General features: G+C 53.7%; 3 protein-coding genes and 1 pseudogene across 4 annotated transcripts, besides 1 other annotated feature; 3 read left to right on the forward strand and 1 right to left on the reverse strand.

The window, feature by feature from the left end:
* Positions 1-1817: 1817 nt before the first annotated feature.
* Positions 1818-6044, reverse strand: NCS54_00059700 (annotated as a pseudogene). Its single transcript has 4 exons — positions 5308-6044; positions 3436-5261; positions 3151-3370; positions 1818-3093 (listed from the first exon to the last, which is right to left on the reverse strand).
* Positions 1818-6044: a sequence feature.
* A 1475-nt stretch (positions 6045-7519) lies between these two features.
* NCS54_00059800 (Hypothetical protein) lies at positions 7520-9841 on the forward strand (the record flags this gene model as incomplete). Its single annotated transcript, XM_053146246.1, has 5 exons — positions 7520-7591; positions 7659-7874; positions 7922-8025; positions 8414-9616; positions 9670-9841. 5 exons carry the CDS (start codon positions 7520-7522, stop codon positions 9839-9841), a joined length of 1767 nt encoding a protein of 588 aa, XP_053002221.1.
* A 2249-nt stretch (positions 9842-12090) lies between these two features.
* Positions 12091-13274, forward strand: NCS54_00059900 (Peroxidase; the record flags this gene model as incomplete). Its single annotated transcript, XM_053146247.1, has 3 exons — positions 12091-12568; positions 12621-12994; positions 13053-13274. The coding sequence occupies 3 exons, from the start codon at positions 12091-12093 to the stop codon at positions 13272-13274; spliced, it is 1074 nt and encodes a 357-aa protein (XP_053002222.1).
* A 1924-nt stretch (positions 13275-15198) lies between these two features.
* NCS54_00060000 (Oxidored-FMN domain-containing protein) lies at positions 15199-16496 on the forward strand (the record flags this gene model as incomplete). The annotated part of the gene is made up of 2 exons (XM_053146248.1): positions 15199-15891; positions 15957-16496. 2 exons carry the CDS (start codon positions 15199-15201, stop codon positions 16494-16496), a joined length of 1233 nt encoding a protein of 410 aa, XP_053002223.1.
* Between the last annotated feature and the right edge of the window lie 880 nt (positions 16497-17376).

Consider the following 17376-nt stretch of genomic DNA (forward strand, 5'->3'; position numbering starts at 1 on the left):
GTTTTTCGTATTTATGAGCAATGCCCGCTATTTGGTTGATATTGTTGATAGGATTATTGGCGTGAGGATGATATTGATGATAACGAATCGAGTAGTCGATGATTGATGTTTATAGCGATTTCACTCGTGATCTGTAGGTGGTTTGAGTCGAGGTGTTGTAAAAGGATTGATGACTCGGTTGGTTCGAGATATTCGTATTTGATAAAGTAGCGTTCAAAACGTCCAGCGATGGATGGCCGTGTCCGGTTCAACGGCCTCGACTTCGGTCTCGCCTCTTGGTCTCTCTCAATGACTCGCGTCGCCCCAATCGTACTATGTCCTGTATCTCCCCGTCTTGGTATATCCTGAATGGCGTGCAGCAAAGAAAGAGGGAAAAGACTCGCTCGGGGGGTATCAAAAAAGTTCAAGGCAGTCGCTCTCCAACGGATGGAGGAGACAGGAAAGAGAGGAAAAAGGAGAGAGAAGTCGGTAAACTGGGGGGCGCCCCCCAAGATTTTGTAGAAATGACCTCTTGTGAGAGAAATTGCACACGGCGAGAACCCGTCGCGAAGCTAGCGAAGCCAGGTCCCCCGGTCTCCGATCTGGGGGGGGCGGGCTTTTTAGTCGACGACTATTTGCGCGGCGCGGGCGGCGGGCGGCGGACCAAAGGCTTTTGATGGTGTTGGGTTCTTTTTTGGACTCGTTGCGGATCCGAATATTGGATGGTTGTGTTTTTGTTTATTGGACTATTTTCTTACTGGGTCGTTTTTTAGACTGGGGATGAATTGGGGAGGGGAGATCTGGTGATAATTGACGACGAGGTAGTAATAGAGGGGATCACCAGCCGTTCGTCCAGATCGACCTCTGCCGTTCGACTTGGGGACTAGTAGTGGTCGTGTGCTGAAGATGGGGGGGGGAGCTGCTGGCCTTGGCCTTGCAGGGCAACCTAGAGAGGCAGCTTATCTCTTCCGGAAGGTAAAACGGTGGATTGCGGCTAACTGCAGGACGTGATCTTATCGACGTCGGACAAAGGCGTTGCAAGATGATAGATATCCACCCAAGCGTGTTGAAAGAAGGGGGAAGAAGGGAGAGAAAAGGAAGGCAGAGACAGACAATGTCCCGAGTTTAAACATCTACCCAATACCCGGCATCGGCTCGGTCAAGGGTTAGATCTTGCTTGCGGGGGGAGGGACGAGGCTTTTGTCCAAGGTGGTCATGAGGCCAAGTAGCCCAGCACGACATGGGTGCAAGGGATAATAGGGAGGGGGGGTCACCGCCGTTGTTCTACAGGGTAACTGCCATAAGAACTCACACCACTTGTACTTCACCAGACAAGACAGAGAGACCTGGCAGAGGCCGAAATGTACATCATCCGACCTTGCGGGTGGCGCACCGGCCGATCGAGCGGGACGAACCTAACGGTGAGAGATTGGACGTTGGTCCACTATCTCGACGAGAAAAAAAAGGGAACTGTGGCTGAACCGACGGGGAGAGGGCACATGATGCAGGCTGTGGTTCACGAGTCGTGAGACAGACCGACCCTGTTCATCACCAGGTTTCACCAAGGGCAGTCTAGCCAGTTCTGATATTGAGGAGATAATGGATGAACACGGAAGATGAATATTCATTGGGCACACACGATGTCAATGAGCTCCATCCCATTGAAAACCCCCGGTCCCAGCTGCAGAAAATCTACAGGACCCATCAGCTGCGTAACCTGTTGCTGCACCTACTGTACTCAAACGCTTCAATCCCGCAGAAACCCTAAAACGCCAAACCCACCAGACCCAGCCCGAGATCTAACTTGGCTAAACCACTTTTTCTCTCTCTGTGTCCCGCTACGCTCTCGTACTCGGCTTCAGAGTCTCCCATCCTCCCATCTCCTGACCCTCGTCCAGCGAGCCTAGCAGGTCCATCGTCCCTTGCTGCTGCGGTTGATGCGGCTGATGATGCTGCTGCAGGTGTGGTTTCGGATGCACGGGTGGTGCCGCTCGGCGTCCACCCCGGACATCCCCACCCATCATCCCGGGCAAACCCACTGCTCCGACCGGAGTTGACGGCTTCGGGCTCGAGCCGTTTATCCCGGGCTTTGGCCCTGCCACGGGTTTTCGCACGGTTGCCGCCCCAGTCCCGTGCGGATGAGGGCTTGCTACCAAACTAGCCGTGGCCGCCCTGGTGGGCAATGGAGGACGAAAGTCATCGTCTATGGTGCTGTGGCTTCCCACTGGACTTGATATGGGAGATATCGTTGCCAGATGTGCTGGCTTCTTTGCCACTGGAGGCGCCGGCTTCCCACTCTTGCCGTGCTGCTGCGAGGCATGTGAAGTGTGGGAGGCTGCCGAAGTTGGTCGAAGGGGCGTTGGCAGCGGCTGCGTCTGTGTCCTATTAAGTCCAAAGCCATTGCTGCCTCCCTGTCCCGCTCCTGCAGTCTGCCGCCGCGGGGGTGGAGGCGGAGGCGGCGTTTCTCCTCTGCTGGCTGGTCCATGATCGTCCATCAGGGCCAGACGTCCAACCTTGGCTGGCAAAGTTGATGGATCATATGGCGGGGGTAGCTTTCTAGGCGGGATGCTTGAAGCTGATGCCATGGCATGAGGCAAGTTGACTTTCTCAAACGGCGAGCTCGACATGCTCGACAAGGAAGCCTTGGAAGACGACCTCGGGATTGATATCCAGTCCGGTTCCTCGGCTTGACCAAAGGGATTCGATGGGCGGTTGGGGTTGAGAGAAACCGTCTGCCCATTCCTGGCCTTGGGGACAGGCACTGCCGCACGAGCAGGCTGTCTGTTGTCGAGCCACCACTTCTGGCGGTCCGAACTAGCCGGTGGCAGTCCCGGCTCTATCGAGTCGTATCCGATCAGGTCTTCATCATCGCTGTCTTCGCCCGTGCCGAGATGCGCTGTAGCGTCCCCGACCTCGGCCTTCCGGCGCTGATAGAGTTCTTGGCTGATTGACTCCCGCAGAGATTCATCCACGATGCTCACCCTGCACTCAAAGGCAGCATGGACTGGTCGGTGGTCTGAAAATTTGAGAGGCGCCGAGTCGTACAGGATTTGCCTGAGGTTAGGGCCCTTTCTCAAAATACGATCTGTCCAAGCGGGAATGCGAGCTTTTTCACTAAGATCAAGTTAGTACAAGCACAATCAGTAGACAGGTAGGTATGGGCAAGCGTACGAAGTATCGTAATCATCAGTCCCAATGTCAAACTTGTACGTGGGTGGAAACGTGATGCGAGCTTCCGAATAGAATGGAAACGACAGGCCGGCTACCATCTGGAGGTTGAGCTGGTCGTTCTCGTACAGGGCCTCAAAGTCACGCTTCTTGACTAGAGCCTTTGCAGTTTCCAAGCTCAAGCCGATGCGATAATTGAAATCACCCAGCCAGATAACGGCATCTACTCGTGTTAGTATGTGCTCTCCCCATTATACAGCAAGTGGCTGCCGGCTCTGCAAAGCTTACCGTGATCATCGATGCCTCGGTTCCTCTGAAAACGCAGACCATGATGAATAGTTGCATAATCCCGATTGCGATCCTCATAGTTTGAAAAACCCGCTGCCAAATGCGCCGTGACGAAGCAGATGTGAGTGTTGGCGTAATCGAAGCGAATCGCAACAGCCCCCTTGTTTCCAGCCATGCCAGACATGCCAGTCTTTTTCACGCTGCCTTCGACGTTCTTAATGTTGGCCAAACTGGGCGTCTTTACAAAGATGCATAGCGCTGCTCCAACGAGCTGCCCACTTCGTAGTAGCACATACTTTTCACCTCCTAATCGCTTCTGTCGATCATTGAGGTTCCTCTTGACAGCTTGCTCCCATAGGTTCTTCCGAGATGGGTCACTGTTCATGATTTGCTGTGGACTAAGCTCCACGATCTCCTGGAAGCCAACCACGTAGATATCTGGCTGGGCGTTGCCCATGGATTCTGGGAACAGCCAAGGACCGAGGTCATGATCGACGCCTTCTGTTCGGCCGTTGAGGTTAAACGTGCCGACCCATATTGTAATACCGTTGTACGAAGTGAACTCGCCGCCTCGCTTCGCCAACTCGGAAGACACAAAGTCGCTGATGGGATCAAACAAGTGAACCGGTGCTTGTCCAACGAGACGACCCAGGAGCATGTCGATGGTGATTTGTCGAGAAGGATCGAGGAAGTTGTTGTGATAAATGCGCTGAACAGACTTGCGCACATCGGCCACAGCGCCAGACAGAGACATCTTCCCATGCCGTGTAAATGACGACTTCAACGCGCCTGTCCCAGCATACGTCTTGGACAACGAGTCTCCATTGTCTGCCCATAAACTGGAGTGCCTCATCCAAAAGTCAGAGGCCGCGAATTCACCTCGGTGTCCTAGGAAGGCTTCGACAGCCATTTGCGAGATCATGGTCTGAATGAGGTTGGTTCGGTCCAAGCAATCCAGACAATTGGTTCGGAAAACACCCTCCTGTTGAAGCACAACCACCATGCGTGCATGTCCAGAGCCATCTTGGTCCTCCCGTGGGTCACTCGTCTCCTCTGCAAGGAAGTAGGCAAAACCATCGGTCGAATCCTCAATGTAGCGGCGGATATCTCGAGCAGCTTCATACCCGGCAGGCCCCTTGGTCTCGGCGTGGAAATCGTAGTTTGTTTCCCGCAAGAGGGCACGATCCCATGAGCCATCTGGCCCTGGTCGGCTCAGGGGGCAGTGCCTAATACCGTTGTGGTAGAGCGTGCTCAACTCAACCTCACCTGGCTTGGTTTCGCTGAGAAGATTAATGACGTGAACGGCTCCGTATGATTGTTCAAGCTCCTCAAAGTGCTTGTTGAATGCGGGCTGTGTACCATCCGGAGATCTGGTTATTGTGATTTTCTGACGTCCTGGGATGAGGTCGGCAGCCTGCTCCCAAAAGACTGGCACGGAACCACGGACTTGGGCATACGAGAACAGGACTCCCGCCGGACTCCAGAATGTCGTCTCAGTCTCGACAAAGTTGGCAACATGCCCGTCGTCGTCAATGCCTCGTGAGTTGAAACGAGTTCCGGCTCTTTGACAAGACAGGCGCGAGATGAGTGTCATGAAAGAGGGCATGCCAGTCTTGACATTCTTTATGGGCGAGGAGCTCAACGGAATGGTCATTGTCTTACAGAAACCTCTGATTGCAGAAGTGAGAATTCGCGAAGAATCAAGAGCTGCACGTTCCTGAGGCATGAGTCGTGACCGAAACTGCACCAGGGGGCTGATCATGAACGAGTTCCAGAGGAAGGCATCGTCGAAGTTGTCGATTTCAAACGAGTTGGAGTTGATAGGTCTATCCATGTGAGCGTTGTGCCAGTCGCGAGTCCCAACCGACATACCTGTCCTGCACTCGGTTGGTCAGGTCGAAATCTGTGCTGTAGTAAAAGGTTCCGTTGCTGAGTAGGTTGCGCAGGTCATGACAAGGATGTTCCATAGCCACCTCTCTTCGGCTGAGGCCCTGGCCGTAAGGGCCGGACTGCACCGAGGCAGCATCTGAATATTCTGACTCGAGAGACTCAAGGGGCACAACGTCATCGTAATCTGCGCTGCTCAGACAGTAGAATGCCACTCCGCCTATGCGCTCAACCGTCTCGCCGGGCCGTATCGTGGCGGCCCTTGTTGCGTGCGTGATGACAGATATGAAGACCTCGCCGCTGACTGCAATCAAGCCAAGTGTTCCGTAGATCGGTCGATGGGTCAGACGACGATAGTCTTGTAAAAGATGCTTCGACACAGGCGCAAACTCGACCATGCACTTGGAAACGAGAGCCTCCCCGTTGTTCCCGCGGGGTCGCGCAGACGCGGCGACGGATGTAAGCGAGCCATTGGCGATGGCTTCACTGGTAGAAGTTGTGTACCGGAGGATTAGGGCGTGTGAGGACGATGCAATGGCGATGGAGCGATGAGGGTAGTCGCGGATATAGAGTTCGCAGGATTTCTCGGGGGCGGGAGCCTGGGAAGACCAGGTAGCGGAGGAGTATTCCATCTTGTAGGAGAGGAGGAGGAGACCATGGGATGGGCAGCTCAAGGTTCGACGTGTCCGAGGAAGCGATTGCGAAGCAGCATCAGAGGCTCCGCTGGCCCATGACCGACGGTTGGAACGGAAAAGTACTCAAGACGTGTAGGTGAGAGAGGTTGGGCCTTGAAGCGCTGACTTGGTGTTGGGATGAAGTATCGAGGTTTGGGCTTTGAGGATGGTAGAAGCGCTTAGACATGCACTGCGAATGACGTTTCTGAGCTGGGGTGCCACGATAAACACGCCCTGGCTGGACTCTCAGTGGACGTGGCTCCACAAGACCGTGTAGACGAGGCTATTTGGCAGGAGCTCAGCCATGACAGGAGTATAATTAAAAGATGAAAAGTCAAAAGGTGTGCACTACTTGAAGGATCAAGTTACTTTGATGGCGTCAAGCTATGAATATGGGAAGAGCGGTGTGTTGGCACGCTTATAGAATCATGGTGAAAACATGGAGGTCAGCTCTAGTACAGCATGTGAGGCATGTGGATGGAAGCCAGTCCACGACAAGCAACCAGCCTCACTGCCTAGGGATAAGTATAGAACACATCCTGAGACCATGTCTTCATGCATTTGAATCCGACTCAAATGCATATACAAGCATTATGCGAGTAATTGGCTGGTCCCTTTTATCAGGTTTCCAGTTATTTGGTCGAGGACGCGTAACTCGTAGTCGACGTGGACATTGGTGACTAGGATCCAGTATCTAAGATCCATGAATAGCAAACCAGAGACGGCGAATGCCTTCCTGCGAAGAGTCGCAAGCAATGGATCCATGATGAACACGGTAGTTGACATCCTGGCCTCTTGAAACATGTCGAGCTGCTCCTAATGCGAAATCTCAGTCCAGAAGACAAAACAGTCTCTTGTATATCAGATCTTGTCAAGACATGGATCGCATTGACAGCCATGGATTGTGAAGCGAGTAGGTACGTATAAAGAACAAAAAAACAACAGTAAGCGAGCTTCAGATTCGAAATTGAGATCATGCTCTCTAATAAGAGAGCGTTCATTCTCTTCCTATCATATGTTTATGTGAGAATCATCACCAGCTCATTATAGGATATAGAAAAAAAAAAAAGATTCTTCTTTCCGGCCCCCACGCAACTGAAATATCTGCAATCTCTCGGCGCCTGCTTAGTCACCAGGAAACCGGCAGATTGTTGCGCCGGATGAACCTTTTGAGGCTGCAGATGAGCCGAAATGACTTTTTGATCAAGTCACTTGGTTGCTTGCATGAGCCCCGCTAGCCCAAATCGGCCCAATTTGTGCGGCAATTTCCCGAGGCACGTGCAGCTGGAGCTGACAAGTAACTTAGTGAACAGGTACTCCCTCAAAAGAGACCGTCGGCCAGCGCGAACTACCAGCCCCTACCTTTCTGTCGCGACGAACGTGAGCCTCGAGCGTCATCTCCTGTCTCCAACTTTCTCAGCTCCATACATCGCCCCGCGAACTCGACCTGATCGCCCTTCTGTGTGCTTCATCAATCAGATCACGCGACACGAAAAAGAGAATTTTTTGGCCGTTCGAGCGACATGAGTGACTTCGGCCACTTTGGCGGCTCCGAGGAGGAGTACGCGACTGTGCGCAAGCACAATGCTGAGGTGGTGAGTCTCGACCACATATAATCTCTTGGGTGTTTTATCTTGATGGCTAACTGACATGTGCCCACAGGAAGCCGACCCCGATAACTTCGAGAACTGGGAAAACCTCATCAAAGCCTGCGAGACCCTCGAGGGTGGCTTGAACCGCAACTCTAGCCCCCAAGCCCTCGCTACCTTCCGCGATGCCTACGACAGATTCCTCCTCAAGTTCCCTCTCCTGTTCGGATACTGGAAAAAGTATGCCGATATGGAGTTCAACATTGCGGGCCCCGAGTCTGCTGAGATGGTGAGTGCCTCGGATGCTCCTCAGGAATGTCGCTGACACGGACCTAGGTCTACGAGAGAGGATGCGCAAGCATCACCAATTCTGTCGACTTGTGGACGGATTACTGCTCCTTCAAGATGGAGACAACCCATGACCCACACCTCGTCAGAGAGTAAGTCTCATTTGGATGATTTCCTTCCCCATCCCCTTAACTTGCCTGTCGGCGCAGTATTTCGCTTGACCCGTGTGGTCTCGGTCGACATATCCGCGAGGGCTTCACACTTCACTGTCAAGATGTCTGATGGTGAGATATGCCTGCAGTAGCCCCATTAAGCCGGGATGCTCTCTCACGCTCTCTGCCAGGCTCTGTTGATGTTCATCCGTGCTCGTTCTAAACCTCAAAGTCGTCCTTGCGTTACACGTCACCCGCTCGGGAGAACCTGATCTCGGTTTTGCTACTCACTTGCACAACCATCTTCCCCTCTGTATTAATCCTCTCCGCCCCCGCCCCCTGAGTTCTCCCTCCCGCACGATTGACATTGTCTGACCCAAGCAACTAGACTCTTTGAGCGCGGCTCGACTGCTGCCGGCCTCGATTTCCTGGCCCATCCCTTCTGGGACAAGTACATAGAGTACGAGGAGCGCCAAGAGGCCCATGACAGAATCTATGCGATTCACGCGAGGATCATCCGCATCCCGATGCACCAGTATGCAAGGTACTACGAGCGGTTCCGATCGCTGTCACACAGCCGACCCATGACTGAGGTTGTGCCCGCTGATGTCTTGGCGCGGTTCAAGTCCGAGGTTGAGGCGGAAGCCATGGCATATGGCGCGCCAAAGCCCGAGCTGGAGGTCGAGCGTGACATCCGTGCCAAGATCGACGCCATGTACTACGAGGTGTTTACAGCAACACAGACCGAGGTTTCCAAGCGCTGGACGTACGAGTCTGAGAACAAACGCCCTTATTTCCACGTCACCCCCCTGGAGCACTCGCAATTGGCAAACTGGCGCAAGTACTTGGACTTTGAGGAGTCCGAAGGTGATTACTCACGAATTGTCGCCTTGTACGAGCGATGTCTCGTCACGTGCGCGTACTACGACGAGTTCTGGTTCCGTTTCGCTCGATGGATGTCTGGCCAAGAAGGAAAGGAAGAGGAGGTGCGAAACATCTACATGCGCGCCTCAACCATGTTTGTGCCCATCAGCAGGCCTGGTATCCGGATGCAGTGGGCATACTTCGAAGAGAGCGCTGGTAGGGTGCAGGTCGCTCTCGATATCCATGAGGCGATTCTCCTCAGGTTGCCAGATTGTGTCGAGGTCATCGTGTCCTGGGCCAACGTCGAGCGACGCCAGAACGGGATTGAGGCGGCCATTCAAGTGTACAAGAACCAGATTGATGCTCCCACAGTGGACATCTACACCAAGGCCGCCTTGGTTGCGGAGTGGGCCCTCCTGCTTTGGAAGGCGAAGGGCTCCGTGGAAGAGGCCCGTGGTGTCTTCATCAAGAACGTGCAGTGGTATGCAGACAGCCGGTTGTTCTGGGACCGATGGTTCCAGTTTGAGCTGGAACAGCCCACAAGCGCAGAGACAGAGGCGCAGCACAAAGAACGAATGAAGCAGGTGTTTGACGAGCTTCGAGAGCGAAGTCATCTCTCCCCATCGGTCAAGAAGGAGCTCACAGAAGTGTACCTCACCTATCTTGTTGAGCGTGGTGACAAGGATGCCATGAAGGTATTCTTGCAAGTCGACCGAGAGATCTTCGGGTGAGTAGTCAACCGATGCCATTGCAATGATCTGTTTGCTAATTTCGTTATAGGCCATCCTCGGTAGCTAGGCTATCCGTGGGAGAGGGACTGAAGGAGAACGGTGCCGCTCGAGTCGAGCTAGATGAGACGAGCAAGCAGAAAGCTGAGGCTCGATACGTTCACTTCTACGAAACCCACGGGGAGCCAGATCCAAATGCTCAAGGCAACGTGGATTTCAACTAAAGTAAGGATGAGGGTTTGAAGACCGGAGGAGATGAAAAGCGGTGTTTGAGGCGCAGAATCGAGAGGAGGATATAATCAAGTGTGGTATTCTTGAGTTGTATTATAATTGGCGCCCCTGCGAATAGCAAGAGGGGTTTGGATGGATGCGAATAGCTGAAGACGTAGCTATTCGGCTCCCTGGTCCTGGCTGGATGCTCTGGATTGAAACAGGTAATGGATAAGGATAGGCACAGTAAATACATGGAACAAGATTACTTTGCTTGCTTGGAAGACAAGATCTCGTGGAGAAGGGGTTCGGCACGTGGGAATCTGGGACTAGTTCCCGAACAGAAGGCATCGGCGACGCTTACCAGGTCGATGCATCCCTGAAATGCGGAGTGCAGCTATGGACAGATACAGATCTCTTGACGACGGGATGAACACGGGGTGTGCCCGGCATCCAGCGGAGGATTGTCGGCAAGTGGCCAACGGTATTCGGAAGTTCCGACAAGTACCGGCTGCATCCGATGGGATGTCTGTTTGGCTGCTAGCTTAAGCGGGTTGGAGTGGGAGGGAGGAGAAAGGTGAGGAAGACAGGAGTGGGGGAGGAGGACAGAGTAGAAACTATAGAGACCTCGAGCGAACTCTTGGGGAGTGGATGACCTGGATATCTTCTATACTTGGTGGTTAAAGATGAATATTGATAAGAGCCGTTGAAGCATTCGGAACTTGACCTCGGCAAATTCAACTAGATGATATGACAAAAATTAGCGGCACAATTGCTGGTCGTGCAAGGATGCCAGAATTTGGAATTCAATCAACCCCAGAAAGGCCCAGGCAGGGATTGCCACTGGTCGAGTCCATCATTCCTGGTGTGTCTGGAGTCGAGCATGACAAATCATGCACATGGAGCATGTAAGATTGAACGCGAGGATTTGAGTTTTCTTCACATTGCTTTGTCCATTGGTAAGAGGTGAAAAATCTGGGAGGACCATGAGGAGGGGATCTTTGATCGCAAGAGGGGGGGAGCAACGATAAGAAACAATTGGAGACTGAAAAATCGACAATGTCGTGATATCATGGCCACCTCGAGTCATTGCAGAAGAGGAGGAGGGCTGATGCGGGAGGGCGTCCGTTCGGGTCGGGTGCCACTCCGCCCTCGCCGCCGGTGGGTTTTATGTGTGCCCTTCTGGCCTGTCTGACTTGTAGTGGAGGTGAGACTTTCTCAGGGTCCCCCCCTCGCGTCAAGATTGAAGTCATGGTGGGAGGGCTAGGTTTCTGAGAATTTTTCTCGAGACCTGACTAGTTGAACTCTGATGGTCTGCCACCTCGTGGCTCACCTTCACCAACGACGAAAGGGCTGCCTCTACTTCCTCTTTCAGGACGTCGTCAGGAATAACGCTTGTTTTGCTGCTCCTCTCTGTACTACGTCGCAATCCCTGCCTCTCCCTGCGAGCTCTACCCTTTCTCGCCAGCCAGCCTCTAAGAGGAAAGAAAATCAACATGACCAAGCATCTCCACCATATCCACCGGCTCCACCAGGGCGTTTTCCCCCGCCGCGGGTCCGTTAGCGACTGGGCCGAGTACACGAAATTGTCCAATAACGGGCAATCAATTTCAATGCACCCGTTCGGTTCTTGGACCCGGATGTACTCTACCTGCTCTATCGGGAGGGGAGGTACCTGGGAGATGTGAAGCTTCAGCAGCCTGTGACGCTCGCCGTAACCGTCTCGAGACAGCTGTCGGCCAGGTGCTGGGGTGGTATCGCGAGGGTACCGAGGTACCTCGACACTAATCACCGGCGTGGGCAGGGCAGGAGCAGAGCAGGGCAGCTCCTTCTGCGGCCTTCTATGGATCGCGTCGGCGACTCGGCGCCGGGGACTCTCCAGCTGGACTCTCTGTGAATCAACACGGCAGGCGCCCGTCTTGCCCATCCTCCCCGCGCCTGGCCCAGGTTCTCCCCAAAACACCCGGCATTCCCTTCCATCTTCTGTCTCAGATCTCATTCTTTCACTTCTCCTCCTTCTTCCTCTTCCCTCCCTCTCTGTACGAAGCAGCATCTTTCCAGCGTCCTATCATTTCACCGTCGCTCACAATCAAGGTATGCTCTTATCTCTAATTGCGTTTTCCATTCCATTCGTAGCTCAGCGAGCTCTACGCTTGCTCTTGTTCTCGGAAAGATAACGCCATGTGCTCAAATTCTACCCATAATCTTTATCCTCCCAAATCATAACAGTCCCCCCAAGCTGACAACCTCTTTCACATTGTAGATGGCCTCCGCTACCCGACAGTTCGCCCGTGCGGCCACCCGCGCCTCTACCCGCAGCTTCTCCGTTGCTCCTCGTCAGGTCTTCCGTCAGCACGGCCGCCGCTACTACTCCTCTGAGCCTGCCCAGAAGTCCTCTTCGGCCTGGATCTGGCTTACTGGTGCCGCTGTTGCTGGTGGTGCTGGTTACTACTTCTACGCCAACGGAGCTTCCGCCACCCCCAAGGTCTTCAACCCTACCAAGGACGATTACCAGAAGGTCTACAACGAGATCGCCAACCGCCTGGAGGAGAAGGATGACTATGATGACGGCAGCTACGGTCCCGTCCTCCTCCGACTTGCCTGGCACGCCAGCGGCACCTACGACAAGGAGACTGGCACTGGTGGCAGCAACGGTGCTACCATGCGATTCGCCCCCGAGTCCGACCACGGTGCCAATGCTGGTCTGATTGCTGCCCGCAACTTCCTTGAGCCTGTCAAGGGTGAGTTCTTTGGCCACTTGTTGGAAGTACTACATGCTAAGAAGTTCTGTAGCCAAGTTCCCCTGGATCACCTACTCTGATCTTTGGATCCTTGCTGGTGTTTGCGCCATCCAGGAGATGCAGGGTCCTATCATCCCCTACCGACCTGGCCGCAGCGACCGTGATGTCTCTGCTTGCACTCCCGATGGCCGTCTTCCCGACGCCACCAAGGGCTCCAACCACCTGCGAGACATCTTCTACCGCATGGGATTCAACGACCAGGAGATCGTGGCTCTTTCTGGCGCCCACGCTCTTGGCCGATGCCACACTGACCGATCCGGCTTCGACGGACCCTGGACCTTCTCTCCTACTGTCCTGACCAACGACTACTTCCGTCTCCTCATTGAGGAGAAGTGGCAGTGGAAGAAGTGGAACGGCCCTGCTCAGGTGAGACTATACTCTGAGGTGATGTAAAAACGCAATTGCTGACTGAAATTCCCAATAGTATGAGGACAAGTCCACCAAGACTCTGATGATGCTTCCCAGCGATATGGCTCTTGTCCAGGACAAGAAGCTCAAGCCCTTCGTCGAGAAGTACGCCAAGGACAACGACGCCTTCTTCAAGGACTTCTCGGATGTCGTTCTCCGACTCTTCGAGCTTGGTGTTCCCTTTGCCCAGGACACCGAGAACCAGCGATGGACCTTCAAGCCCACTTACGACTCTTAAGGGGTGAATGATCTAGGAAAAGATGTATTGTAGGATTTATACGGAACTGGATCTGGTCATCATGTCGGTTGATGGACTTGAAGGAGCGATATCCGGAGTTTTGACTTGTAATCATTAGAAGCAGGTTGGGTAGCCTGCCGACTCATACCATTTATCACCCACTAGACCGCATTCCTGCATGTGAAGGCGCTGTCATGTCTGTCATGTATGGTAGAGAGCAAAATGAATTTCTTTTGACCCATGATGAAGCCATGATGTTGAATATTGAGTTTATGAGAGGTGCAAGGGTGCAAGACGACGGGCCGATCCGGGGTAGCAGCCATGACGGCTTCATGACGTCCAGCCATTGAAGCCTCTGATGGTGATTGGGTCTGTTCCTGCATCTGCCACACCAACCGCTAGCCCTGTAGAAGGTTTCGGGGGTGACGATGCTGGTTGATGAAACGATCCTGTGATGGACTAGCGAGTTCGGGTTAAATGCAGATAACCTCAAAGTAATGTGAGTTATCAAGTGTCCCTTTTGATCAACAATACATGCTTGAGATATGCCCTTTTGGTGAATTAGAAAGCCAACTTTATTCTGTGTAGATGATTTGAGAGGAGATCACTTAATCAGACCTCTCCTCACTTGTTTCTAGAAAGAGGATACCATCAATGACCACAGCATGATGACCGATTGAGACTGATGTCCACAGAGCCTCCAAACCAGCAAGCTCGCATGTATAAAAGAGCTACCTCCGCCTTGAGTGAACCATTCGGACCCGACTAGGGACGATGACCGGCAAACTCGGCCGAGTTGCTGACCTGGGTGCAATCTCACTCGTTAATGCTACGCAGGGGAAGTGGAACTGCTGACTGATCTCGGGCGAAAGAAACAACGACATCTCATCATGGTGAAGAGGTCGAGTTGACTTCTGGAATGTTCGTTCACGGTTCGGCCATGTGCGGTGGTGCCGATGATAACGGTGGCGAGGAACAGTGCGAGAAAAACGTTGCTCTACCTATGGAAATCCTCATCATGACATCTATCATGAGAGTTGAGATTCGTGAAAGGTCGTCAACGACTCAAGAGACACATCTCTTTGCTATCATTGGTCTACCAACTCAACTAACATGGAATCTGCCCACAGGCGTAGTCCGGAATTCAGTCCCGAAGCCCCCCCCCCCACAATGGATCTCCAATCTTGAAGAATGGAGTAGAATTCTCTGTTTCCTCTCCACCAAACCAACAAAAATCTGTGGACCAGTCTACTACGTAGTATCAGCCCTGATCGGAAATAACACCCCGAGAAACTTGAGAGTTTTTATATTTGTCAGCCGTTGAATTATTCAGCACCAAACCCAAGGGTCCGGGAACAAGACGGCGGTGTGGCTGTCGGGAGCCAATCCAGTGGGTGTAGGAATGGCGGCCGACCCTGTTGACCATGAGGGGTTTCAACTAGGCTCCGAGGTAAATGTGAGGATCGGGTCCATTCGCACGTCATTGGGCTTAGAAATCCAGGGGTGCTACATGCGCAAGATACTGATACTAGCCTTGTGAGGAGAACGTTTTGTCTGAGGATCTGGCTAAGTCACCGAAATGTTGCCGTGGTGGATGGCTCGAGATAGCTTCCAGTATATATAGCCCTGGCCGTTTGCACCTCAGGCAAGAATCCAGCATCAACATCAAATCAGCCTCTGACTTACACTCTTGTCTTGGTGGATACGCCCAGTTTCTACCCCAATTGTATCATCCCTGGTTCTAGCACGACTCCCGCATAGTGTTCCACTTGGTGGCTCCTTCTCATACGATAACGGGCTACCTTATTTACCCAGGCAGACCTGATAGCAGGACGAGATCTGTATAAATCCCACTCGACTCCCTCCCAGCTCAACCAGAGCAACACAGGACCTGCACTGCCAAGTCATACACATTTCCGCAACAATGACGAACCAAGATATCGAGAACAAGCCCGCTGCTGGGGTTCCTTACTTCACCCCGGCCCAGGAGCCCCCGGCTGGTACCCCGCTTGACCCGGCTTCGGCCCCGACACTCTTCAAGCCCCTCCGGATCCGTGGCATTGAGCTCCATAACCGCTTCGGAGTCTCTCCTATGTGCACCTACTCGGCCCAGGATGGAAAGCTGACCGACTGGCACCTTGTTCACCTCGGCCAGTTCGCTCTGAAGGGCGCCGGCCTCGTCTTTGTCGAGGCCACTGGTGTCGAGCCCCGGGGCCGCATCAGCCCCAACGACTCTGGCCTCTGGGACGACGAGCAGATTGCCCCTCTCAAGCGCATCACGGACTATATCCACAGCCAGAACTCGCGGGCGGCTATTCAGCTCGCCCATGCCGGCCGCAAGGCGAGCACGCTTGCCCCCTGGATCGGCGGCACTGCTACAAAGACGCTTGCACCTGAGAGCGTGGGCGGCTGGCCTGAAGATGTTGTTGGACCAAGTGCGGTCCCCTTTGCGGACGACCATGCCACGCCGAATGAGTTGACGGTGGACCAGATCAAGGAACTTGTGCAGAAGTGGCAGGATGCTGCTGTGAGAGCCGTCAAGGCGGGCTTTGATATTATTGAGATTCATGGCGCTCACGGATACTTGATCACCAACTTTCTCTCGCCTGTCTCCAACGTAAGTTTGCCCCTGATATCATGTTGCTGGGTCAAAGGACGTTGAGTAGCTGACTCGTAATACAGAAACGAACAGACCAGTATGGTGGTAGCTTCGAGAACCGAACTCGCTTCCTCTTTGAGATCATTGAGGCTGTTCGTGCCGTGATCCCCTCCGAGATGCCCCTCTGGCTGCGCCTCTCAGCTACGGAGTGGATGGAGTGGAGCGGAGAGCCCTCATGGGATATTGAGAGCAGCATCCGCCTGGCCAAGCTGCTCCCGGCCGCCGGGATCGACGTTCTCGACGTGAGCAGCGGCGGCAACGCCTCGGCCCAGCAGATCAAGGTTCACCAGACCTTCCAGTCGGACCTGGCGGGCAAGATCCGCGAGGCTCTGCGCGCCGACGGAAAGGAGCTGCTCATCGCGACGGTGGGCCTCGTCGCCGACGGCGCCTTTGCCCGGTCTGTCGTCCAGGAGGACGAGAAGCCCCAGGCCGACTTTGTTCTCGTGGGCAGGCAGTTCCTTCGGGAGCCCGACTTTGTGCTCAGCGCCGCGCAGCAGCTGGGTGTGGAGGTCAAGTGGCCGAACCAGTATCACCGGGCAGGACCCAAGCCCCGTGGACGGTAGAGGTTGGAGATATGCAGGCGTTTGCGGAGGAGATGGCGTTTATAAAAGTCTAGGTATAATAGAGTGTGATTTCGAACTGTATCCTGAGTTATACTTCAGTATAGTGATGTCCCAGGGTTGGAAGGTTAAGCAAGGTATGCAAGGCACTCCTCTTAAACTTGGCTAATCTGAGGCTTGGGCTGTGAACCAACTCATGAGAAAGTCTGATAGAGGCAATGATGATCCAAGCGACGTGTCCTCATGTCTTTGCCAGGAAGGATTCAGGGATTCTCATGACTGTGCCGCTTTGAACTCTGGCAGTCGGAGTAGTAAAGCTGTCCTACAAGGAGGCACAGTTAATATTTGTGTAATTACCTGAAGCACAAAGATGTCCATGCTGAGGAATCTCTGCCCGTGGTTCCGGAGCCCCTCTGGGGACACACTGAGGGCATCAACAGCCGCCCACGCAGGACCGACTTCTCCCAGAGCTCGGACAACATGGCGTACAACTTGCAAGGGGCTGGATTAGAAGCTGTCACACACTAGGCATGACTGGGTCATGACAACCCTATCTGGAGCCGGCTTCTCAACCTCTTGCTCTGGTGGAGCTGACCAGGCGAGACCGATGGTCCTTGGTGGGGCCGGACGGTCATGAGTGGATCTTGATGAGCCGAGCGAAAAGGCTGGGGATGGATGTTGGATGTTTGCCTCACTATTATCCCCCGTCGCGGACTACCGTGTTAGGCGGTGAATGGTCTTGTTCGATGGATGCTACATCTTTTTAGTTAGTCACTGCCTGTGAGAAAGATCGGTCACTGAGGGGGCAAAAAAGAGAGAGGTCGGTCTCTGATATAGTGAGTGGCGGCTTTGAGAGGCGTCATGACCGACGGGGCTACCAATA

This window comes from Fusarium falciforme, chromosome 1, assembly GCF_026873545.1.
Source record: "Fusarium falciforme chromosome 1, complete sequence".
Classification (NCBI taxonomy): Eukaryota; Fungi; Ascomycota; class Sordariomycetes; order Hypocreales; family Nectriaceae; genus Fusarium; species Fusarium falciforme.